The sequence below is a fragment of the Zonotrichia albicollis genome, chromosome Z (assembly GCF_047830755.1).
Source record: "Zonotrichia albicollis isolate bZonAlb1 chromosome Z, bZonAlb1.hap1, whole genome shotgun sequence".
NCBI lineage: Eukaryota > Metazoa > Chordata > Aves > Passeriformes > Passerellidae > Zonotrichia > Zonotrichia albicollis.
The window spans coordinates 13,688,084-13,713,778 of record NC_133860.1 but is presented as its reverse complement, the minus strand read 5'-3'; the positions used below and the strand labels follow the sequence as shown (position 1 = coordinate 13,713,778).

General features: G+C 41.9%; 1 protein-coding gene across 17 annotated transcripts in view; it reads right to left on the bottom strand.

Annotated features, from left to right (window-relative positions):
* The window catches only part of CELF4 (CUGBP Elav-like family member 4), a 713,618-nt gene that overhangs the window by 30,979 nt on the left and 656,944 nt on the right, over positions 1–25,695 (bottom strand). For all 17 annotated transcript variants that reach the window (XR_012578161.1, XR_012578162.1, XM_074532918.1 and 14 more), the window contains one exon: positions 8,067–8,233. Coding sequence is in view for 15 of the 17 variants with exons in the window: in XM_074532918.1 (XP_074389019.1) it covers positions 8,106–8,233 (128 nt within the window). In the remaining 2 variants the exon portion in view is untranslated. The remainder of the gene's footprint in view (positions 1–8,066; positions 8,234–25,695) is intronic.

Below are 25,695 nucleotides of genomic sequence, written 5' to 3'. Positions count from 1 at the left end.
GTCTACAGCACATCCAAATCAACCAAAAGATATCTTTGGCATCAAGGTCTGGGCAACACAGAGCCAGAAATTTCAGAGGTAGGCATCTTGTCACTGTGAGGATTTTAGAGTGTTATTGCTCTGCATAGAATAGATGCTTCAGGCAGCCCAGCTGCTGGATCTGTTTTACACAGGAAAAAGGGATATGTGAAGAGCTGGGGAGGGAGAATGTATCTTCCAATAAATGGGAGAAATCTGCTTTCTGAAGAGGATTACTAGAGTGTGGAGCTGCAGCTTTCCATGGGTACAAGAGATTTTCCTCTGTTTGCAAGCCATTATCCTAAAATAGCATTTTAAAATGAGCCATGGTGATATTTGGAGGTGTCCATGATCATTCCCTGGTGTCTCTGCTCTAAGAAGACCAGAGCAGCCAGAATGGTGACATTGCATCTCCCTCTGAATTGCAAATAATTAAAACATCTCTGCCAGGAGAACATTTAGAGTTAAATAAGTACTAGTGGGCCTGAATCCTTGGCTGCCATAAATCAGTGTCACTTCACTGGCTTCAGAGGAGCTGGTGATTGACGCTGCCCGAGAACTTAGCCCCATCATGGCTGTGGTTAGTACTTTTCCAGACAGAGCACTGAGTTTTCATTTACTCTGCTTCTTGCTTGGGAAATGACTTGACTGCTGTTCTCCTTTTCCCTCCAGCTCAGCCTTCTACCCAATATTTCAAAAAGGTTGGATGAAGCTCAGCTAAGTGGAAAAATGAACCGTTTGAAATAAAAACTCTATTTTTTTTCCCTGACTGCAGTCACAGGGCTGGATGAAAGACACCTGAGAAGCAAGGTTTGTACCGTAAACCTTCAATTCTCTGCTACAGCTGAATCAAACACTTCAGAGACCAGAGTTTTGATATTCACTTGTATCTGGCCAAAGTTACCGTACCTATGAATTATTCAAATATGCAATTATTGCATTTGATATATCACTGGGTATAACCGTGGGAACGAGAAACAGTGTTCTAGTGCAGCTGATTGTATATGCCTTCCAAACCATAAGGACATCAATTTAAGGTGCTCACATTGATGGAGTGCTCTGCAACCCCTTATTAAGATTCTTGCCAACTCCTGTAGCAGTTTTCCCCTGCAGAGTAAATTTCATGGAGTTTTTTAGCCTCCCTTTTCTTTATCTCTACAGTGCAAGTGCCAAACACTATCCCACAGAGCTTCAATTCATGGTTCTGCAGTAGCTCTCAAAGGTCAGTGACAAAAACATCAGATCATTTTCAGCTTACTGATCAATGCTGCACAAGTGACCTGAGCCTTGTGTACATGTTGGGGCTAACTCATAACTCTGATTTCATTGTGAATTTCCAGTTTCCCTGGAAGAAGGTTTTAACCTTCTTCTTAGACGTAGAGGGCTGTGCCCAGCCCATTGTTCATATTGTCTTTGCCTGGGCAAAAAAAACACGTTAATGATGCTGATGTTTGTACTAACTGAACACACCAAAGACAGCTCCATCTGCCTTCAAATATGGGGCCATCTGAGCAGAACATCTCTGAGGTTCTAGACCTCTCTTTGCTCTCTCCCTAAGCGGCATTTGCAAATTGATAACCTGCCTGTTTCCTGTTTGCTCACTAGTGACTACTCGACTCTCTGTCAATGTCCCTGTATCAATGGATTTTGCTGACTTGTAACTTACTGGAAGGTCCTGTAGAAAAATGACTGTGCTTGTTTTCTAGGACTCATCCCATATTTTCTCAATCCTCTTTCATTGTGGGTCTTTGCCTTCTCTCATTCGTTTTGTACATATTTTATTTAGCAGAGGATTCACTCTGTCACTGTTTGCTGCTGCTGCTGCTTGAACAAAAAAATTTGGCTATGATGTCTCCTGTGTTTTTCCATCTCTTTGGCTCTCATTTCAAATCACTGCAGCTTCAAACGCCTACTCTCTCCTTTTCTTATATTTTCTGTTTTTTCTTCAAGTTGCAGTCCCTCCTGCACTGGCCCAGCAGATCTGTGTGCTGAATGAACCCAGTAGAAATGTTCCTTCAAAAGCTGCTGTTTCCAGGTTACTGCAGCTGCCCATTGACCGATGCAACTGAAGCTTACACTGAGCCCAGAATAGCTCTAAAGTCTGACTTAAGTAATCTGTGTGACATTGTCCACATGATCTCCCACACTAATCTTGGTCAAGTGGCTGAATATGAAATTGCCACCCTCCAGTCAACCCTGGAGCTTTGGGGGTTCTGCTGTTGGAAGCCTTTGAAGAGGGCACCACCATAACAATCTCCTGGTCTTTTCACATTGTTGTATATATGGGGAAAAACTCAGAAGGCTCTTTGCTGGCTGAGTCTTTGGCAAAAGTTCTCACAATTATCCAGAAGTTTACTTCAGAGCACCAGGGCCAAGAGTGTCTCAGTGAGATGAGAAGTAGGAGGCTGCTTTAATATCTGTTATTTAATTCTGAAGTATTTACATTCTCTAACATTTAAAAAAAAAGGGGGGAGAGACTTGGGTTTTAATGAAGAATTCCTGCTCCAAACTGAGGGAAAGTATTGTGGTATTGCCTTGTGCTGCTCTATCACTCCCGTGACAAATAGTGCAGATCCGTTAGTGACCTACATGGACTCATTTAGATGCAAACACAGCAATACTCCTGAAAAGCTGCCCTGCTTTGAGGAAGAACAAGTTCCAAATATTGCTGAATGGAATTCGGTCTCAGAGCAGTAATTAGTGATTGTAATTTTGGAGTAAATGCAGTAATTAATTATTGTCGTTTTCCATCAGTGCATTGTATTGTGTGCCAATCTTAGAATAAAATAATTAGCAAATGGGATTTTGCATGCTCTGGTATCGAAACTGTGGTTTCTAGAACAGACATGAGAATTTTGCCATAATTTAAATGGACAGACAGGTTAAAAATGATCAGACAGAAAAATAAAGGATTTCCTTGTCAGTTTTGCAAACACCTTCAGAGGTCCTGTTTTAGCCTCCCCCACTAAAATCCACTTCCATTCTCTCAGTACAAGCACAACAGCACAAAGTTTAGGTTGTAAACACAGTGAGTGATGCTTAATTTAATCACAGGTGTCAGTGGAAATGAAAAAAAAAAGTAATCCAAAGAACAGAAAAAAATATTGGCTGAGGTGATGTTTTTCCAGTACCTGAACAGACTTTCCAAAATTAAGCTGTGCTGATTTTTTTTCTCTCTTTATTCACTCATATTAAAGCTTGTGCTGGAGTACTGTTTTGATGCAATTATACTAGTGCAAATTTCCATAATGTAAGCAAGTCTTAAATGATCTAAGTGATGACTAAAAGAGGGAAACAACAATAATCTGTGCAGGTGGAAGAGAAGCTGGTTAGCGTGATTGTAGGAGGCATAACTACAAGAAATGGGATTTTATCTTGAAAAAGGGTATTTGGAATGAATCTCAAGATGAATAGCCTAATAGAAAACAGTGAGATCAATGCAGCTGCAGAATAGCCTCTCACTAGAAGTAATAGAAAGCTATCTGGGAGGCAGAGGCAACAAAAATTTCAGGAAAAAATACACTTTCACCAGACTTTGCATTGAAGCCACCTGAAATGACAAGAGAAGACAGAAGTTCTTCTCTCACATATTTTTGTTTTGGCATTTTGGAATTTTGCTTTTTTGTTTTACTTTTGGCTGATAGTATAATTTTACCTTAAAACGGAGTTTGGGTTGCTTTTATTTTTTTTTTTTCTTATTAGGGATCAAAAAGAGAAAAATGCAAAGTTTTCCAGTTTAGCAAATATACACTCCAATTAAAAAAGAAAAACCAACCAAAAAAACCCAAAAAACAAACAAACAAAAAAACCCAAAAACCCCCCATTCTCAGAGTAAAAATACCACCAATTCCAGATAGCTGCAAAAATATGTATTTCACACATTTCACAATAAACCAGATATTAATCCATGTTCAAAAAGCAGCGAAGGACGACCTGAAAAATCTTTTTTTTATTTTCATATTTGAGCTTTGGCCTGTGTTATTTCCCCTGGTGTTTTATAGAAACAGGTTTCCTGGGCAGTGTATCCATTTAATGTTTTGTCTCTACTCTGGAGCACAGCTAGAAGAATCTTGAGGTTGATCTTATTTCTACTTTGTCTTTCACTTTTCTGTTTCCCTTTTGCCTCACTCAGTTTGTCTCACTCACACTCACTTTGCCTCACTAACTCAGTGCTCTGGGTTAGTCTCACCCAAATGTCTCTGCATCTTTGGCTTTAAATAAACTTCAGCAGCAGAATGTCTGTCTGTCTGTCTGTCTGAGGTGGAAAACATCACTTTGCCGGTGACCAGCCACTGCAATGAAGCCACAGGAGGGGAATGGATGGGATTTCCAGGGCTGCTGTGTGCTGTGCCTTTTGTTGATCTGTCAGCTGGGTGCTCCTGGGCTGCTGTGTGCCCTGCCCTGGGCTCTGGAGGGGCTCTGAGCTGAGCAGATTTTGGGCAGTGCTGAGCTCACACACAGCCCCAGGCACAGCACAGGGCATGGAAGGGCTCCCAGCAATGGGACCTAAGGGAGATGTGGGCTTCAGGTTGGTGTTTTCTTAATTATTTTGTGCATTTTCTATCTGAAAGACACATGAAGTGTCTCAGAGTCCTTGCTTCCTAGTCCCAAGGGGGGATTGGCAATAGAATATACTGATTTTGGCAGAGTTGCCTCAAATGTTCCTCCTCTCTTTTGCTTTCTCCCAGCCCATCATTCCTCCCATCCTTATTTCCCCCCTACAGACACCTCTTTAATTATAAAGAAAAAAGAGAACAGGGGCAGCCATTTTGCCATCTGAATTCTTCAGGGCTTTGCTTGCTGCAGCTTTGGACTTATCTGCCACATCACAGAAACCCTTTCAGTGTTTGACAGCAAGTTTAGAGCGCTTGCAAAGAAAACAAAGGACTTCAAATCACTGTGGCCTTGACTTCTTGAGTCCCAAAAGGGAGATTTATAAGTTTTTTTAAAAAAAGAGCATCCAGAATTAAAATTTAGTGAGGCCCTTTCTTTCTCAGTTAGGAAAAAACCACTCTGGTGGATTATATCAAACTGGGTGCTGATTTTTTTGTTGTTGTCATTGGCAACTTCTTATTTTTTGAAAGCAATTCAATAGAAAAAAGCCCTTCCTTGGAAAAATCCCAATTAAAAAGTTTCTTGAGCATCCTCTTGAAGCACATGAGTAATTACTCTGGTGTCAATACCATTACACACATGCTTCAAATTGGAATTAAAGACCCTGAAGAGCTGCATCCAAAGTAAAGACAGATAAAAAGCACGGTGGAGTTATTATCTTTCTATCAGTTAAAGGAAGCTGCAAATCGAGCCAGCAGTGGAGGTGCAGTAATACTGTGCTTAGCCAAGAGCAGCTGACCTGTCTCTGAGTCAGGCTTATTCCTGGGGGCTCAGCCCTCTGCTGATCACTGCTGCCCAGCCCTGGTGGGAGATCTGCCCTGTGGCCTTGCTGACCGAGGATCCTGCCTGTTCCAGAGGGCTGGCATCAGTGTTCCCAATCCCTGGGAGGAAGAGGAGCTGGAGAAAGACCTGGGTTTAGGACCATGTGACCTTCTGGGTGTCCTGGCTGTCCCCAAGTGTCCTCTCCAGCCTACTGCAGCATGGTTCTCCCTGTGCTAACCCAAATGCTTCCCCGGGGAATGTTCCTGCAGTGTCCTCCTGGGACCACATGCACTCCTGTTCAATTCCTTCTACCAGGTGGAGTCCCACCTGATACACTCCTGCTTAATTCCTTCTATCAGGGGGAAAAACACATGTATAAAACTTTTTTTCCTGGAGAATTCCTTTCTGCTAGAAGTTGGCTACAGCTCCTGCAACAGGCCCAGCAAGGCCAGAGAACAAGGACCTCTGAGATACATTTTGGTAGGGTCTCTACACAAGCCTCTAAACAAGGTTCTCTAAGCCTAGGGTGGAAGTGATCTGGTGGTAAAACTGATTTTTCTGGACAGCAGAGTACTAAAGCTGAAATAAAAGCCAGGAAGGCTAAAGGGCTTCCTACCTAGAGGCAACTCTTCAAGACTGTTCTGCCTATTAGAAGCAAAGGAGAGGAAAAAAATGCTTAAGAGCTACATATGGAACTATATTACTCTTTTACCTGCTGATTCCTTTTTATATAATTTAAATTAAATTTTTTGGGGGGAAGAAAAAACACCCAAGCAACTAATCTTTGTCCGACTAGTGATTAATATTCTGTAGGAAACAAGCTGAAACCTCAGAGCACGTCATGGCGAGCCATGATGATAAAAACCACTGTAGGCTCACACTGGTGAATCTCGAACAGCACAGATATCCACAGCCCTGCATCTTCTGACACCACCATGAGAAACAAGCACATCCTCAGCCAGCACAGCTATGCTGGGACACAGAGCCTGTGCCTCCCTAGGGACACCTCTGTGTCCCTGGATCCCTGTGCAGGTGTCACAGAAAGCCTCCCTGACCAAGGCAGCCCCTGCTTTCACACAGCTGCACGCATGCACCCCCAGCCCTCTCCCAGCAAAGCCTGCAGAAAATAAAAAAGCCAGTGTGATGAAGCAAAAAGCATTTGGATATGGCAACATGTTTTGGTTTCAAGCTTCCAAGAGGCCTTTTCATAAGCAAGGAAAAGAAAAGAGGTTTTTGAAGGGGGAAAATGCATTGATGGTTATCTTCGTATAGTCACATATAAAGGAGGTTCTAAACTATGGAGCCTGCTTCCTGCACATGCACCTAATATGTTTATTGAAAGGTTTCTTAATCTCCTTTATGCTGTCTTCAGTGCAGCACCTCTTTCAAAGATATTTTGATCCCATTCCTGAATTCTCACTGGAAAGGATACTGCTCTGAAGACTGGAAAAATATGTATTTTCAAAGATATTTGGGATCCCAGTGAAAAATTAAAATACTCTGTTTTTCTTTGGGAAAGTTGAAGATAGGGATTTACTGCCTATGTTAGATAAATCAAAAGAGGCCTGAATAAAAATCACAGAATCTTAGACATTACAGCTAAAATGACATGGAAAGGTCACCTAACCAATCTCTTTGTCACTAATTCAGGAGTACAAATTGCTTAGGGCCTCCCTAGGTGCTGAGTTTATTGGGGAATCTCTGGTGTGGAACAGTTTTAACAACAGGAGGACTTCCTGTCTCTGTAAACAAACACATAGGGGTTTATATTTCTGTTTCTCAAAGAATTACCTAATGAAAGAGCCAGCCAGTGGTGGAAAATATTTCCATTTTCGGAAACATCTTCATTTTTGTTACTGGTGATGTGTTTGGATTTTTTTTCCAATGAAACAAGCTGTGGCTTCTGATATTTTTGGTGTTGTTACGTGTATTAGAAGTTCCCTTGAAACATCCAGCTGGCTTTTTTCCAGCAATACATGGCACATGAGTCTAAAAACGAGACCCCAGGTCCTTACTGCAGCTAACCTCCCTTGGTTTTGGTGGGGTTTTATCTACACACAGGAGTTTAAAACAACTGACCAAGAAGTGAACATGGATCCGTCTATTAATTTCTTGGGTTTGTGACGAAATAAATCTGGGGTTGTTTGGTTGTCAGAGAGACATATTTACATTAAGTTATTATGCTGAGATGGAATTGGATACAGACTGTACCGCATGGAGAATGAAGAATGCTTTGAAACGTTTGCAACACAGAGCTATTGAGACAGACACTGTCCCAGTCCAGTCACCTGGGATCAAACCGCAGCCCAGTCCCACCTCTCAATTGCAGATTGTCTTCAAGCACCAGAAATGCTCTCTTTCACTGAGCAGGGGGAATCAGGACAGCTGCTGACTCTCCTCTAGTGACCAGAAACACTTTCTAGAGATGCAGGATGCCCCTGGGATGAGGAAGTTGTCTTATCCCTTGTTAAGCATCCTTCCACCTCTTTTTCTAGAGAGACACACACACAAACAGTCCCTGGTTTATGCGCGGGTGCGTGTCTGAGCAGAGTGGCTCTAGCCAGAGTCAAAAAGGCAGAAGATAGAGAGTCACAGAGCTGAATCTCCTCGAGGGTCTACAACACAGAGAGACGCTACAGGTGTAGCTGACACCCCCTTCCCCATGCAGTTACCTGTGCTAGTGCTTTGTATCCAGTGGTTCCCACAACCCTTCAGTAGGGACGATTAGCATCCTTTGGCCTCTTCAGCTGCACCTTCAGCCTCTTCATGCCAATCTGGAATCCATTCATGGCCTGGATAGCAGCTTGGGCACTGGCAGGATTGTCAAAACTCACAAAACCTGTCAAAACACGAGGCAAGGCATGGGACTTAACGAGCTGAAGGGTGCCAAGGCACGTACATGCAACGACCACTGAGAATGAACATGGGGAGGGGGTGAGGGCACTGAGAGGGGGGAAGTGAGCAGGAAGGAGGGTGGGCAGGTGGGCAGGAGAGTGAGGACAGGATGGTTGCCAATGTGGGACAAAGGATAGGAGGTGTTGTTACAGATCAGTGTCCCAGGACACAGTGCCTGGTCTGAGTGCCAGCCTGAACACTAGACTATGTGGAGCACAGGGATCCAGATGTTGGTGCCACAAGATTTGGGTCACCTTTGAGCTGGGAGTCAGCAGATGTAATGCATGGTCTCAAGGCACTCTGTCTTCCTCTGTCTCCCTCCATTGTGACTTGGGTAATCCTCTAAACCTTCCTTAACTTCCCATCATTACCTTTTCTTTGCCTTCCAATACTAATGATGAGGGGAACCTGACACACCTACTGCTACCTCCTCATTATGGCAATATAAGCAAAATGTGAATTTAATAAATTCTTCATTATTGTATTAATCAGCATGAATGGTTTGATTGCTGGCCAGCCAAGCAATATGAAGAGCTTTAATCACTGGCAATTTCTGCGAACTCCATGTTACTCTGCAGCTGAGAGATGAACACAAGTGTTTTCCTAACATGGTTTCCCTATGGAATTTCAATTTTTGCCAGCAAATCTCCCAATCAACCATGGAGCACATCCAGCACTAGAAACAACTGTAGTGACCGAATGTTGTATGTATGAGTCACCTAAGACATTCTTTGTCTCCATTTGCTTGCTAACAATCTGATGAAATAATATAGGTCAACCACACAGGATGTACTGAGCTAAAGCATTCTAATGCATTCAGCTCTGGGGAGAGCTTTTGGTTCTTTACTTTTTTTTCTGGTTTTGTTTCTAAAGTTTATTTATATTTTTAATTTTTTTCTCATGTTAGATCCAAAAAAAGGCCTTGTTTCCCCATGCTGTTTATGGCTGTAGCTGGAGCAACCATGGGTCTGAGATATCAGTGAGGCAGGGGGCCATCACATTGTACAAACATTGCCTCTGCTCCTCTTGCCAGAAATGTCCCTGTGTGCCAACAACATTTCTGAGCACAAACCTTGGGTGAGACTAGCCTGGACCAACCTGCTCTCCAGACAAAGCCATCTGTTTGCCCACCCCTGCAAGGCTCTGGCAGCACAAATCAACCCTAGGAGCCTGGTGCTGCTCAACCGACAGGCTGAAACGAAGAGATGGTTTTTGCAAGCCCCTCAAAAAGCTAATGCTGAGCATTTGCTGCCAGGTATACACCTGCTCCTGAGAGCAGAACCAGGCCTGGCTTACAGCCTTGGGCTGTGCTGAGGATTCAGTCTGCTGCCCCTCCTGCCTGCTCTGGCTCCTCCTCTGAAGTTATTCTCACAGGTGACAGAGGGTGTTGTGCATCTGAAAAAGACACAGAGCTGTGTGTGCAAAGGCACCTTCTTACCCCTGCATTAGCTGTGCTCCCTGACCTTGGCTAATAATGTAACTTCATGGCAGGCCATGAAACCCCATGGTCTGTGTCCCTCAAAGTGAGACAACAGATTTGCCGAGTGTGGGACATGAGGAAAAAAACCTATGGGGTTTTAAAAGGGAGGCCAGTGGAATAAATAGGGAACCTTCTTTGTCCTCCCCTCTTGAAGCCAAGGCTCTAAGTAAATTGGCTGTCCTCACAGTTTTCCTGGATGAGGAGGTACCAACACTGCAGCTCTGAAGGCGAACAGACAGAAAGTACTCCCAAGCCCCACAGCAATCATCAAAGAAAACTGGAGGGCTGTAATGAGTGATGAGCTGTGGTTTTATTCAATAGCAATGGATCTGCTCTTGCCCTCACTTTTTAGGCAGTAATGCCTGGTAATGTTACTGGTTTGCATTCGACTACTTGAATAACCTATCAACAAAGTCCCATGATTCACTTTCAGCAATGGAATAAACCAAATACTTTCTGGTTTCATCCAAGTACATTCAGACATAAAATACTTCTGGAAACTACCTTGGGGATGCCTTACTTGAGCTTCAACCTTAAATATGTTGTCAATATGATAGAAGGTATGATATCCTTGAATACAGGACGTAAAGAAACCCTTTTCTTTTTAAAAATCACATCTGGTTTGCTGATATTCCTGGTCAACACATATTAGTTACACCTAAAACAGTAGACTAAAGCTGTTCCAGGGAAGTTCAGAGAAACTGGTACCTAATAATCTGTAGTGCTGAGGTGTTTTTTTGACTAATTTTTAACATCAAACAATTTCTGGACAAAGTGTGAGTTTTAGTAGAGAAGACAGGCTGTGTTCAGTGGTTTACTTGGATGTGTCCATGATGTTCTGGAAATTGAGAGAATTTAATGATTTGGGTGTAGGCCATTTTGTGCCAGCTGTCCCCAGTGCTAGGGAGAAGTGCCAGGTATGTTTACTTTACTGATATACACACAGCAATCCAATATCAAAGTTGAGTTGGCTGCAGCTGGATGGTTTAGCTCATGCCTTTAGAGAACACACCTTGCCTGGGAACTTTGATTCCTACTCTTGCTAAAGGCCCTTTTGGGATGTCCCTCCTATTGCCTACATGTGCACGCGTAGATTGTGCCTGCACACCCACCCTTTTGTGAACAAGACGCTTTAGGACCCTGAAGTAATCAGTGGAGGCCCTGCCAGCGCAGCCAGTGGAGGGTAGGGCAGGAATTCTCTCTTCTATCAGGACAGCCTTAGCTGTGCTCAAAGGAGTCACTGGTCAGGGAGCAGTCCTGGCTGCAGTGAAGGCAGGCACCCAGCTTAAATCAAGGAACCTCTGCTGTGGGATCTACCTGCTTCCATAAGTTAGGAGTGACATCTCAAGGTAGAATGTGAACTGTCTAAACGCTTGGGTGGGTCACTCCCCAGAGTGATGCTACTTGCTGAATCAAACCCCTCCAGAAATGCTGCCCACTATGACAGAAGATTATTATTTCTCTACTTTTGCCAAGACTAGACTTTTGAGGGATGATAAGCCCTTGTGCTGGGGTGCTAATATAGTTGTGCCTCTGCAAAAACCTTGCTGTGAGATAAGCTCATGAAGCTATACCAGTTTTTATCATCACTTAGCTTTTGAGATGGAATTCTTAGCCCACTTCCTCATTCAGTGCAAAGCTGTAAATAATACAGCATTTTAACAAATGGGACTAATAAGAGAGATCAGAAGTGCATTTGCTCACTATATTTCATTTAGACCAGATAATGAAGCTGGGAGTTGTACTCTGATTCTGGTATTAGTTGCCTACAGATTTGGACAGGATTTTTTTCTCCTTAGTTGTTCTGGTATTCAATGATACAATATAAAAATCTCCTCTGGCTGGATGCAGAGAGTAGAGGAACTGGGATTCGAAACCTGTGGAAAGAAATGGGCAAGTGCCAATAACTGTGTGTTTTCTTTGTGATCATATTCTGGGGACACAACAGCTAATTACTCTAACTTCATTTCACTGTTTTCGTTTTTAGGGCCCTTGATGTGCTCAGAACTTGCTGGTGCATCCAAGTCTCCCCCTTTCCTATTGTTTATAAGTAGCTGTGTTTCATATTGTGGAAGGTATTTGGATGAACTCCAAGGAGAAAGAAAGCTATGGCTTATCCTGAGATTTGAGACTTTACATGGATAAAGGATAGGCAGAGAGACAGGATGTTGGGCTAACAACAGCAAATTCCTTTCTCTTCTCAGGTCAGACACCTACTGGCAGATTTGCCTCTTTTTGTCTTGTTACATGCAGTATTGGCAGTCAACAATCTCTGTTTCTCCTCATCTGTGTCAGCAGGATTCATGGTACTATGGCAGATTTGAGCATGTATGACATGGGTTAGAATGTTTGTACTAGGGAAATAACTTAAATACTCAGATCCTAAATGGCTTTATTATTTGAGCCTGTGGGCTCAAAACATGATGGCAGTATTACAGTTGCTTTCTGTGTTTTGAACACCACCCCTGCATTGCCATCTACATGCTTGAAGGACAAAAGAGAAAGGGAGAGGTTAAAAAGCTTGAAGCTCTTTCTGTGCATCAGTTAATTAATAATCAGAGAAATATATGTTCTGGTCTGAAGACAGCTGGTAGGAGGACAGCATTTCATGATAAATCTACTTTATGGGGGGGATATTGGTGTTTTTTTTTTTTCTTTTTCCCTTTTTTTCCCCCCCAGGGATTATGTAAAAACGCTGTTCTAATAAATGATTTATCAAAAGCAGCAGAGAATGGCGAAAGCTGCTAGGACAGCAACAGAGGGCATCTAATCTTTCTGATTCTGCACAGCATCTTCCAGGAAAGGAACTGCTGTTGGAGCCCACCACTACTTATGGCTTGCTCTTTTCCTACAGGACCATGTTAACTATTAGTAGGCAGAAACTGGGGTACAATTTTGGAATTGCTTTATTTTCTCCCCCTTTTTTCCAGAGAAAGTTCTTGTGGAATGACGTGGGGAGGGAACTTTGTGCCTTTCCCATTACATGATCAGCATGACCACCAATGGCTTTATGTAACAGATATTACCTAAGGGCTGTTTTTCTCTTTTAATCAGCCAGGATGATAAAGAAGGGAATTCACAATCTATCTCAGAGTATATCTGAAGATTGTTTGGTAACTGTAAACTTTTTGTTTACATTTTCTCTGCATGTCCATGAATTACTTTGTGCACTAAGAGCAGTCCTGAATAGGAGCACATAGTTATGTTTCCATGGATCCTTAACTGATCCTTCTGAGTTGGGTGAGAAGCTTTGCATCCAGCAAGGAGAATTAGTGGTTAATATGCAAAACAGCCTCTTGATGATCTGTTACCAGGTTGGAATAACACATTATCTCTCTTGGGCAGGAGCTTCCCTCTGGATGGAGCCCTGTGCATGGTAACTATGCTGAACTTCCCTTAAATCAGTCAAGACCACAAGCGAGGTCCAGATGCAAGCTTTCCATCCAGACTCCTCAACTGTGGGCAGCTGATCCTGCAGCAGGTCCACTGATGTAACTAGGTTGCCTTCAGGCAATAGGACGGAAAAGAGGGACCTCAAAGAAATTAATATTAAACTTGTCTTAAAACTAAGAAAAATATTTTTATCTATGATCCAGATACTTACTGCCATCTTAAAGATATACTTTGCAAGACACTGCAACAGAAGCAAATAGAAATTGCTGCTTATTAGCTCATTTTAGACCAAACATTTTTAAAATTAGTTCTGGCCATCAGAACTTTTGTCTGACTGCCATGAAGGATCTTTCCTGGTGCTTCTTGTTCCTTCAGTTATGAAAGTCTCTAACTAAGGAGAGCATCTTTGAACTTTTTCCTTTTGACATTCAACCCATATTCGTTTTACTAGAGGGAAATGAGAGTAACAGAAGAGCAAGGAAGGATCTGCTGCTCAGCCTCTGGGAGAGAAAGAGAAATGCCACACACATGGCCCAGGCACCAGCAGAGGAAAATCCACGCCTTGTGCTTCCCTTGTGCGTGCAGTGCTTCCCCCTAGGCTGTAGGAAGGAAGCTTGGCCAGGCTAGAGCAGCAGAATCATGGAATATCCTCAGCTGGAAGGGATCCACGAGGATCATGGAGTCAGATCCTGGCCTCACACAGGACAGCCCCAAGTCACACCATGTGTCTGAGGATATTGAAATGGAAGGACCTGCAGAAAGTGCTGGGAACTGGTTAGACCAGAGATCTTCCTCCAAGAATCTGAGTCAGTAATTAAGGAATTAGTTATTAATACGATTGGTTATTAATATAACTGTTCCCTCAGCTCATGGGTTCCTCAATTTTGTTACTGACCAGTGAAAGGTGGGATCTAGGGAGGTGTTTTTTGCTTTCAAGGCAGCAACAAGGTGCTCACATCAAAGTAGCCTCTCTGTGGGAAGGGTGGTGTTCAGCATCTCCTGTCCTTCTCCCCCCATGAGGACCTGCCCACCTGCTCCTCACACCTTCCCTGCTACTTCAGTCTCTTCAATTCCTACCACTCCTCAGTTTCTCTTTCTCTGTGTTTATTAGTCTTATCAGAGAATGGAGGTTTTCCTTTAATTGCTTTGCAAGGTCTTTACCTTGCTGTGTTCTTTACACAATGTACTAGCTGCTGCCTCGCAATTTTTTAGTGCTGTAAAGAATTTCAGGATACAATCTGTATGTAAGTAGCTCTATAATGTATGTGTGCATTGGAAAGTATTGTATTATAAGGTGATTTATGGGTACTAGAATACTCAATAAAGGAGTGCATCTGCAGAGCAAGGGCATAGCACTTCAGCTGTTTTCCAGTGTCTAATAGGGTTGGATGACTTTTTGGATTATTTAACCTTCCACTGCTGTTTAATCATGTCCAAGAGAGATCTGTCTACCCAGCTATCCATCCCATCCATCCATCCATTTATTTTTTTAATGTATGAACAGTCAGTAACAGACGACTGTGCTAAACAACTAGTATTAAATATTTCCCATCTGCAGGATGAGATAATTGGAAACTCAGAATATTCAAGGAATTGGCTCAGAAATCTGCTGAACCATTAATGTTCATTTTAGAAATTTATGGAATATTAGAAAACCTTCAAAATGTTCCAGGAAAAGAAAAAAATTCTAATATTAATTTTTAAGGGTATAAACTAGGTGACCTGATAAACTTAGTTAAACTTTCATAAGTGCCAGAAAAATGATGAAAATTTTGATATGAGATAATATGGCAAAGAATTTAAAGATACACAATTAGTACCAATCATCATGGTTTCATAGAACATAACATCTATCAAATGAAACTGATTGCATGAAATTGCAAGTTCGGTGAATAAAGTAAGTTATCATAGAGTGTATTTAAACTTTGCTAGAGTATTTCAGACAGCATTTCTTTACAGAAAATGAAATCAGCCCAGAAATGAGACCACGAAAGAATCTGTCAGTTGTGACAAACAAAATTGCAGAGATTCTAGGAGGCTCCTTCAGCGGTGTGCTGAAATCTCAGTGCTATTCAATTTCTCTAGCATTACTTGGAAGACATTTGAAGTAATTACTGGTAAAATTGGCCAATCATACAAAAATGGTGAAATAATGACAGAAGTAAGTGACCTGGGTCACTGCGTAGGCTGGACGCAGTTAAAGGGTGCTCATTTTAATCCAATCAAATGCAAAATTAAGTATCCAGAAAAAAGCAAGTGGGTCACTCATAAAAAGAGGAAATCCTCATTAGAAAACAATGCCTCTTAAGAAGAAGATGGGTGTCATAGTAACAGCCAAATATATGAGCTCTCAGGACTGTGTTAAAATTCTCAAAGCCCCAAGACTTAGTACAGTTTTGGGATGAAGTTACTTTTGCTGAATATCCTCTAGAAATAGCAAGGCAGTGTTACCTCTGAATATGGTTCAGGAAAGATCTTTACTGGAATTCTGCATTTAGTTCTACTGATTGCTCTAGAAAACAAATAAGTTTAAACACTTATTCGGAAGTAGAAGAGTAATTGTAGGTCTGAAAGAGTAATGAGAGTGGCCACAGTTTATTGAAGAGAAAGTTAAACTTACTTCTGGCCATAGCCTATAAATAATAACTACTAAAACATGGGTTTCTTTTAGGATAGGGGGAAAAAGCAGAGCTTGCTGATTTCTTCTGTGCCCTCTGGAAGCAGGCATTTGTCAAATTTAAAATGGAAATAAGACACCAAGTCTGCATATTTGAAATGGTGAAGGTAATTAACTATTTTGGAAAACATCTTGTTTAGCAATAGGGGTGGAGCACCTATCACATGAAACCTTGATTAAGACATTTTCTAAAAGGGATGCTATGACTCAAGCAGAAGGTTTTAACCTGTCACATGAGCTGAGGCACCTGGCATGGGTTATTTCAGACTTCAGTCTAAAGGATCAGAACAGTCTCTTCTCATACTGCGTATCTGTCTGTCTATTGTTCATTTTGCAGTTCAGATATTTAGAGAATCAGTTCTTGCTTACTAATCTGGGATGGATTGAGGTAACAGTCCTGATACAGGTGACAATTGATGTTAACGCCTCATAACAAATGGCCCCAAAGCGTGGGCTGCAGACCACTGAGAGGGCTGACTGGTACTCGTTCTTCATCCTGCTTCCAGCTGAGAGAGACTGAACAGATGGGAAGGGGAGATTAAATGAAGAGTGAAAGTAGATGGCATGATTAACTTTCTCTAAAGGTCAGAACACCCAGTGCAGAGGGTAGCTTGAAATACACAAGTATCTTCCTGATGTCGCCTTCCTGTCCTCCTGTGCATGAAACTGTCTCTCCATATTGCAGCAGTGTGAGCTGGAGTGTGCAGAGAAGTTGGTCCCTCTTTTTGTGCATTGCCTGTTGGATGATCTCCAGATGGAGAAATACCCAGACAGAAGAAGCAGTGTCTCCTCTGAAATCAGAGGGCTGTAGATGCTGACCCTGAATACGGTCATTAAGACCAAGAAGGACTACTCTAGCTGTGAGTCTTCTCTTTCATAATCTGTATGGTGTTTGATTCTTTTTCACAGGAAAATTCTTGTAATGACTCATGTTGAAAGCACAAGGGTAATACTCTAGATTAGACTAGGATTTTGACAATTTTAAAACTGCATGGTCAGATCCGATCTGAGGGTTAAAACTCAAAGAGGGGAAATTTAGATTATATATATATGAAAGAAATTCTTTACTGTGAGAGGGATGAGACTCTAGCACATATTGCCCAGAGAAGCTGTGGATGCCACATCCCTGCTCAAGGCCAGGCTGGATGAGGCTGGGAGCAATCTGGTCTAGTGGAAAGTGTCCCTGCCCATGGCAGGGGACTGGAATGAGATGATCTTTAAGGTCCCTTCCATTCCAAATTATTCTATGATTCTGTGATCCAAGATTTTGGCTCATATATACATCTGGGCACAGGATCAGGACTAACTTTTTCTAAAAAGATAAAAGGGAGTAAAAAATTCATATAGAAAATCTCAACAGATCTCTCATCATAACAGTGGAGTAAAGATTAAAACTTCTCTTTTTCCTGTAAACAGAGGTTTTCTAAAGGATGAGCAATTACTTGTCTGATGCCATGAACTGTGGTTCTACCCATTCTTATAAGTAGGAGTTGAAACTATCCAATGAATTGATGGAAGAAGTGAAGGATTGAGGCTTCAGCCATTTTTTGGAGAGCCCATGAAACAGACACTGGACCAGTATGCATACATGTCTGCTGTGGACAAAAAGCACTGTGGTTCTTCTATAAAAAAACATAATGTTGCAGCCCAGGTGATGATGATTATCTTCCTCACAAGAAACAAACAGCCAGTGATGAATCACATGTAGATGACTAAATAGTATTTGTCCTCTTTCTGAATGATGTGTAAGACTGAAGCTATTTCCTAAATGCTCTCAGAAATGGATGGAATTCTTCTTGGCTTGTTTTCTGAGCCTTCCTTGAAAACATCTGATGTCATCATGTGCCAGAATAAGGTTTATGGGGGAAATCACATGGTTGAAAAAAGCAGGTGAACCTTTGAGGATATATGCTCTTCTCCAATGTGAAACTGGATATGAAGGATGAGTATAAAGTAGGTTTTGTACAGATGTACAAAATAGATAGTAGATGCTGATGCTCAGTTAAGGATGCACTGAGATTGTTATTGAATCAAAATGAAGGCTATTTTTACATTTGTTTTGTTGAAGTTTGCAATATAAACCAGATGAAAATAATTATTGAACCTCCCACCAGCTATGTCACAATCTGTTTTTCATCTAAATCTAATTTCTTTGCTCCTCGATTCTCTCTTGGGTCCTGCTTCATTTATGACTTTTTGATAAAAAAGCCATGTATGAACAAGGCAGCTGCTAAAATCACCAGTCATCCTTCTTGATCTATAAGAGACAAGTACCATAAAAAGTGACCTTGTTTGTGAAAATATTTTGTAGTAGGTAAGTAATAACACTCCTTCCTGGACTAATCAAGAAAAAGTATCCAAAACCCAAAACACCCAAACAAACCAGGAAATCCTGTCAGGAAGGTGAGCTGTGACCTGTACTAGTCACTCTTTTTTAGCAGTTCTTTCATTATCCTGGGGAACCTCTGCAATAATTCCCTTTTTGGTGCAGCAATGCACAGAGCGTTCCCATCTTTCTCTGCTGACCATTACTCAGATGGACAACTGCCCACCCCTTCCCTGCTGGTTGTTGAACACCTGATGCCTCATTATGGGCAGTTTGGGACAGCCCAACAGAGACAGAAAGGCCTGAAGCTTCTCTTGTGCAGCAGTCTGGAAGTTTCTGTTCAGAAGCCAGAAGTGGTGATGAACGGTTTTTGGCCATGACTTTTGAAGGAATATTTTACTTTCTATGGAGGCGACTGTGTGAAAAATAGCTAACCAAACTAAAAGTGAACTCAACAGGAAAACAAACCTCCTCATATGCAGTGAGTCATTGGGAAAGGAAAGGAAAAGAGAAAATTTTTCAACATCTAGACCAAGAGGCTGTGAACTGGCACTGACCTGTTCTGGGTAGAAAGAGTAGAAAACAAAGAATTGTACACATTTTAACTGGAAGATAACATCTCCAGATTCAACCAGCTATTACATTTGTGGTAAAACCTCCATGTTTTCAACCACCCCCAAAGGGCAAGAAAATGATTGTCTGGCTTCTTTTCTCAAAAACAATGGGAAAGAAAAACTGTCTTATTACAACAGAGATGCTGATAAACTCCTGTGGATCTGCCAGCAGAATGTTCACCATTAGTTCCCTTCAAAGGTTTGAATTTTGGAGATCTCAGTGAAGAACAGTCTGCAGCTCCTCAGAATAGCTGCATTCAGTCTATGGGACCTGAATCATAACAGAGATTTACTAAATCCTGATCTAGTACTGGCTCTGGGGCCTCTGCCCAGTGACCCATTTGAGCTCTTGATCTACCCTTGGGTAGAAGACTGGAAAATAAGATTGTGTTTTAATTACTGAAATAAGAGGAATAAAAATATGGTTTGAAACCATGGTTTTGAATATGGCTTTGAACAGAAAAATTAAAGACCTGAGAACAGCATGCTATGTTAGTGGTTTGTAGAGGGCTCTTAATTTGAATGGATGGAGTGAAAATATGAGCCACCCCTAAAACAGCGTCTTTTGCATCAAATTCAAAAGCCCAGAATTAAAAATTCTCTCCTTAGAATTTTAAAAAAACTTAGCAAAACAATAATCCTTCTGAAACCTATTCAGCCATGTCAGAAGATGCACAAAGACCTGGCTAAATCTTCACGATTTCTGAAGACCCTTCTAGAGAAGGATTTAAAGGGTCTGTAGAGACCTTTCCCTAAGAGAATCATTTAATTTCACCTTTAAATGGTCAGAACACAATCATATTTTTAGGTCATGCTGTCCAAAAGGAAGAAAATCTGTTTCCTCTCAGAGTTCATGGAGCATCTGGATGATGCTCTCAACCATGGAATTAGATTTTGGTAGTTCTGGGAGGAGCAAGGGGTTGGACTCTGTGATTTTTATGGGCCCCTTCCAACTTGAGATATGATTCACAGAGGGAGAATGAGAGACAGGGGACATAAATTGGAACAGCAGAGGTTCAGACTGAACACAAGGAAAATTCTTCACCTTGAAGCCCAGCAAGCATTGGAGCAGGTTGCTAAAATTCAAACAAGTGCTCTGCAATTTTCATTGTTTTCAATAACAATTGTGTCTGCAAGTTTTTATATTTGTTACTGAACAAATGTGTAGTACATGCATAATGTAAATAACTGTGCATATCTTATATAATATATATATATCACGTAAATACTTATATATGTGTGTGACAGATCCACACTGGGGAGAGCAGAGCTGATGTTGAATTGTTTTTGGGATTTGATACAGATGAAACCAAAAATTTCATCATTAAGAATGATGCACCTGTTTTTATGGAGATCTGCAAGTTGTTATGCTGATGACAGCTTTTAAATATGTCAATATATACTATTTGAAGATGCTAATCTTATCTGGGGAGTTTTTGATTTGGAGTTACTTACTTAAAAAGGGAAGATATCACATGCAACCATAAATTGAAACAACGATAAAGTTGCAAAATTAAGTACTCAATTTAGAAATGCAAGAAATTATGTTACCTATAAAATTTTAATTCTGTATTGCTTTGTATATGCATAAAGGCATTGCTTCTAACCACACATTTCTGTATTTTTCTCTTTCATGGCATCCTTGTTTTAATTACTGTCGAGAATGAATAACATAACAGGGCAAGGAAAATGGCAATGTATCAGACTTGTTATTGTAAGTGTTGGAATTTAGACAGTAAATAAGGCAGGGAAAGGATGGTTTTGTAGTTGTACAAGCAGATGTTGCCTTGGAAAACTGGAATTTCTCCCTATTTCTGCCATGACATCCCAGTTATGCTAAGTATATAATATATCACGGAATTCTTTTAGTAAGACCTCTAGGCTGTTTTTTTACTGTTAAATAAAATGGAGCAGGTTCTGAGTGCCAGTGGTACACCATGGCTTGAACCTATGTCATTAAACTCTGCTCTTTCTCAAAAGTGGGTGCTCCTGTCCTTGCCATTGCTGAGTCCTGCCCAAGCAAGGTCCAGCTGTGGCTTAATTGTCATGGCCCAAATTGAGACAATGGCATACAAATGTTGAAAATACATATAAAATTGTGTCAGAGTGTTTTTGCAGATGTAGGAAGCCTCTCTAGTTTTGTGTGAGGATGAAGGTTTACTGGGTTTTCCTCTTCTTTTGGTGCATGGCCTGAGATTTCACTGGCAGAAAGGCTGCTGCCTATACCTGCATCTGAAGCAGACAAAAACATAGCATGCTCTGCATTATGCTGAATTCTTAGACAAAGCAGGTAAACAGTCTGATCAGGCTTGTGGCAACTCAGATTAGGAATCCAAGATCAAGAAACAGTTTTGGCTAATTCTCTGCCTCATCATCCCCTTGGTGAAATGATGATACCAGGAGCACCAGCAAAATGCCAATACTTAGCTCTGTGAACATCCCAAATGCTCTGCTGGGAAGGGTCTTAGGAAAACAGATGAAGAAATAAAAATAAATTTATATTCATGGCAGAGTTTGAGTATCATATAAAAGGAAGGCTTGGGGCCAAGCATGAAGATGTGAGGATGTATTGAACAGCTGCTCAGTAACCAACCAGGCAACAGACTTCAAGGTGGTGAAAACCAGACCTGTGCAGTGGATGAGGCAGAATGGTGGATAAAAAGGAAGCTGAAGGATGGCTCATGGACTGGTAGAGACTCATCCACTCTACAGCTTGAATTTCCCTTGCGTCAGAAGTCTTGGGACCACAAAAATAAACCCAGATGCCGTGTGTTGACAAAATGCTCTAGCTAGTCTGCAGTCCCACAAGAGTAGGACTTGTAAAGTCTGCACTCTGCAAATCCATCCCTTTGAGTTCAGGAATGGGCCTGGCTTTGGAGGGGTCATTATTCTGACTTCTGAACAGAAACTTCTGACTGGAATCAAAGTAGCACTAAAACTCCTCTTCGGGTCTCAACTCTTAACTCTGGTTATTTCTGTTAGTCAGATAGTGACCATTTCCCTTTTGAAAGTCAATAAAGGAGGAGCCACAATGACCCTGTAGTAACGAGTTCCTCCATCTAATTACCCCAGGATAAAGAGCATTTAAAAACATGGTGCAAGTGTGCATGTGAGTAGGTATATACAGACATATGCATAACGTAAAAAAAAATAAATTCTGGGTATACTTTATCACTTGTGGGGGGAGATGGATCGAACAGTGATAGACACATGGACACCCAGATAAACAGAAGATAGATTCTTCTAACATATTCCTGTCTAATAAATTGTTGAGCTACAAAAGAAAGCAGAAGTCCCTGTGTACAATATATAAGTTTTCTGTAATGTAAGTTAGTGGGAAAAGACAGAGCTGTCCCTTTAACTGGAGAGCTGCAAACAGCTGTTCCTTATGCATACATGCTTGCTTGGTCTGAAAGTTTTGGTAAGTCAGTGCATAACTGACAGTTAGATTTATCTCCCCAATAAGCAATCAACATTATAATAAAGGAAAAATGCTTTCAGTGCACCTTTGAGAGTGCATCAGAAATTAATCTAAACATCAAATTAATTATAGTTTGTAAATGAATAGTGGCTCACAGCCCTAATACTTCTCCCACTCCTCCTCCTCCCCCTAAAGCCTCCCCCAGCCAACTGCAATGGCTGGAGGTGCTGTACAGTTTGATGAACAGCTCCTTCTCTTTCTTACTCACACAACTCTTTCCTTATCAGCTGGAAGCGCTCCATCCTCACTCTGCAGACCTGAAAGGGCCTGGCTGCTTTGGAATAAGCTAGCAGATATTAAACTTCTATGTCTCTTTCCCCTTCTCTCCAAGAGCTCAAAGCATCCCTCTGGGGTGTCCTCCTCCCCTTGGATTAGTTTCCAGCTGAGCTGGACACACCTTATGAGTCCCGCCTTGGCTCTCTGGCTGTGCCAGGTCCTTCAGAGTGGAGAGGACCACAACAAACCAGTGCTGATCTGAACTGAAACATACCAGGGGTCAGACATGCTTAATGTGCCTGGAAAATAATTTCTGTTTTGTCTCAGCTGTGGCACTCAAGTGAGTGGCTTCTTCCATTGCTCTTTGAGCTGTGATCTGTAGGCTCTAGCCTTGTGGAAATCACAAACAGATTTTCCAGAAAATCTGAAACAAAATGTATTGTCACCAGATCATGTGAAATTAAGGACAGAGCCCAATTCTAAGGGCTACAGGGAGAAAGGATCAGATAGAGACTTCCTTAAGAAATTTGAAATCAGGTTAATAGTAAAAAGAAAAAAATAAATCAAACTTAATCATAGTACTGGTAATAGCAACAAACAGAGCTACACACCTGAAGTCCTTCCTAATAATGCACCTGTTTGGTGGGAATTCCTTTTTACCAAAAGAAGCCTCAGAAAAGAAGTCTCAGAAAACCTTTTATCTGATAAATAACTCTCCTCATCCATGAATCCTAAAGACCTGTGCAAAGGAGTCAGTGTACTTTTCCAAGAAGAGGAGTCCAATCCTAACAGCTAGGTTGACCTGAGATCACCCACACGGGCTATGAACATGCAACAAGAATTTCTTTCCTTTACAACACCTTACTTCTGCACCTGCTCATTTCCTGGATGAACCCAAGGAGAGTTGTTACCTTTTTTTTTAAATTTTTTTTTATTATTAAATGAGAAACAGCCATATTTGGCAGTGCATATTGGAGGCACATTGTCAGCAGGTGCTGAACAATATTTTCCTAATGTACCTCAGGGTCCCTTGTTCCACTCCTATGTCTTGTGGAGTGCTGCCAATGCACTTTATACCTAATGTGCAATGCCCCTTGTCCCAGGGCCCTGTACAGCTCTGCGAGTGTCCTATTCTCTTGACACATCTTCCTTCTTTCTATATCAGCTTCCAGATTGAAACTCTGTACATCATCACGACCTGCCTGCTGCCTTGCATCTCCCACTCCACCTTTTTTGCCACCCCACTGCAGCATTTAACTGCCACAGCATGTTTTTAATAACAGGATACAAGCTCTGCCCATCCCTCAGCCCTTCTCCCCAGCTTCACCCCCTCCTGTGCTCAGTTCTCATTCCTCACTGCTTTTCTCACTTTAAATCTCTCTCCTTTGTCTCCCGAGTTTCTTTTCATAAGCTAGGAGGAGTTTAGTAGGGAATAGAATTATTTAACAGCAAACTTAATTAACTATTATGACCCTCATCAAGTGATGTTATTTTCTCTATTTTGGCATCTTCATATAAGGCTGGATGTTTATCCAAATGAGGTGGCCTATTAGCAACTTTCAAATGCACTCCCTGCAGGAATCTGGAATGAAACAATCAATGTTCATGTTGTACTAGGAGTCAAACAAGATATTTCCTTTAGGATATATAAACCTATGGTCCTAAGAAGCCTTTGCAGTTTGTAAGCTGGAATGATCCTTGCTTTGTTTAATTGTGGGACATTTCAAAAAAGGTTGGGACATTTTGCTGATGTGAATGTGCCTCTGGAATGTGCAGAAAAGGAGAAAAATGCATTCCACTTGTGTTTGCTTACACCTGTGGTATGTCAAGCTGAGTGGAGGGAAACCACAGCATCTCTCTGGGAATAAGACAGGTTGTTCACAGCCTTCTGGAGTCACTGTCCCATGGGGAGAAACTGAAACTGCTGCAGCAATGGGCATGAAGAACAGGCACATGCCAAGGAGACATGTAGGGGACAAAGCAGGGACATGGAGCAGAACTGGCTTGACAGTGCCTGCTGCTCAATGGTGTGCAAAAAGTTGGCAGATCCAGGTGCTTATTGCTCTCAGAAAGAGGTGACTGGGGCACACCAAGTGTTCCAGTGAAGCAATTCCTCCAGCTTTAATTTATCTATGTCTTATTTGACACTTTGGGATAACCATTTGACCTCTGCTTCTCCATCCCTATTCTCTTTTTTCTAATTTCTGACATGTCTTCCTAATTATTCCTGCCCAAACCTGTCTTGCTCGCTCTCTTCTCTGTTAAGACATTTTTCTAGAATATGTCTGTCTCTGTATTTCACTAAATTAATGCCTTCAAGTGCTTTCTTTGGATGTGTTTTATGAGACAGCAGCGAGTGTTGCTGGGCTGTGTTGCAGCGTCACCCTATGACAGAGGCAGAGCTAGCCATGTGTGGGCAGGGTGAAAAGTTGCCCTTCTCACATTGTCTACTTGCCTTAGCAGCCTCAGCAGCATTGTTTTACCAAGAGTTCACTTTTAGCTTTGTACACAAACTGTTCACATTTAAACTATCTACATAACTGAGAGGGGAATTATCACCAGAACCACTGAGACCAGCACAAAGATGTAATCCACGTCCTCTGACATTCAGCACACCTACACACAGAATCACTGGCACACGGGTAGTGGGAATGTGAGAGACCCAGTGTGAATGCTGCCTTGTGCAGACACAGACTCTGGGCTCCTGCAGATGTTGACATTCAGGCTGCAGCACACTTTACCTCTGTGCAAGTCTTCCCAGGCCAGCCCACTCTGAGAATGGGAGTCTTCAAGGAGTGTCCAACTAAGTGTAATTTTGCTCTGAGTTAGAGGAGTCCTGCTGTGGCCCTGCCATTTCACTGGGAATTGACAGCACAGCCCAGCTGGCTGCAAAAGGAGTGTGTGGGCAGAGGCTACAGGGTCAGCTGGGCATTGAGTGAAGAACCAGTGAGAGACGAGAGAGAAGGGCAGAATGGTGAAGAGCTGTGAAGGTGAAATCACTAAGTCTGAATGCAAGAATGGGGAGAGGACAGTGCCTGAGGAGAAACCCAAAGGGAGGCAGATATGGTCAGTGATGGAGGCATAGGTGATGGGGATACACAGGGTGTTGGTGCATGGAAGGATGAGGATGGTTCTGCATTTGGCCATCTTACAGCTGCATCAGGACAGGGACAGGAGAAAAAAAAAGCCAGAGGTTTGAAAAATTGTAAGAGAAAATGA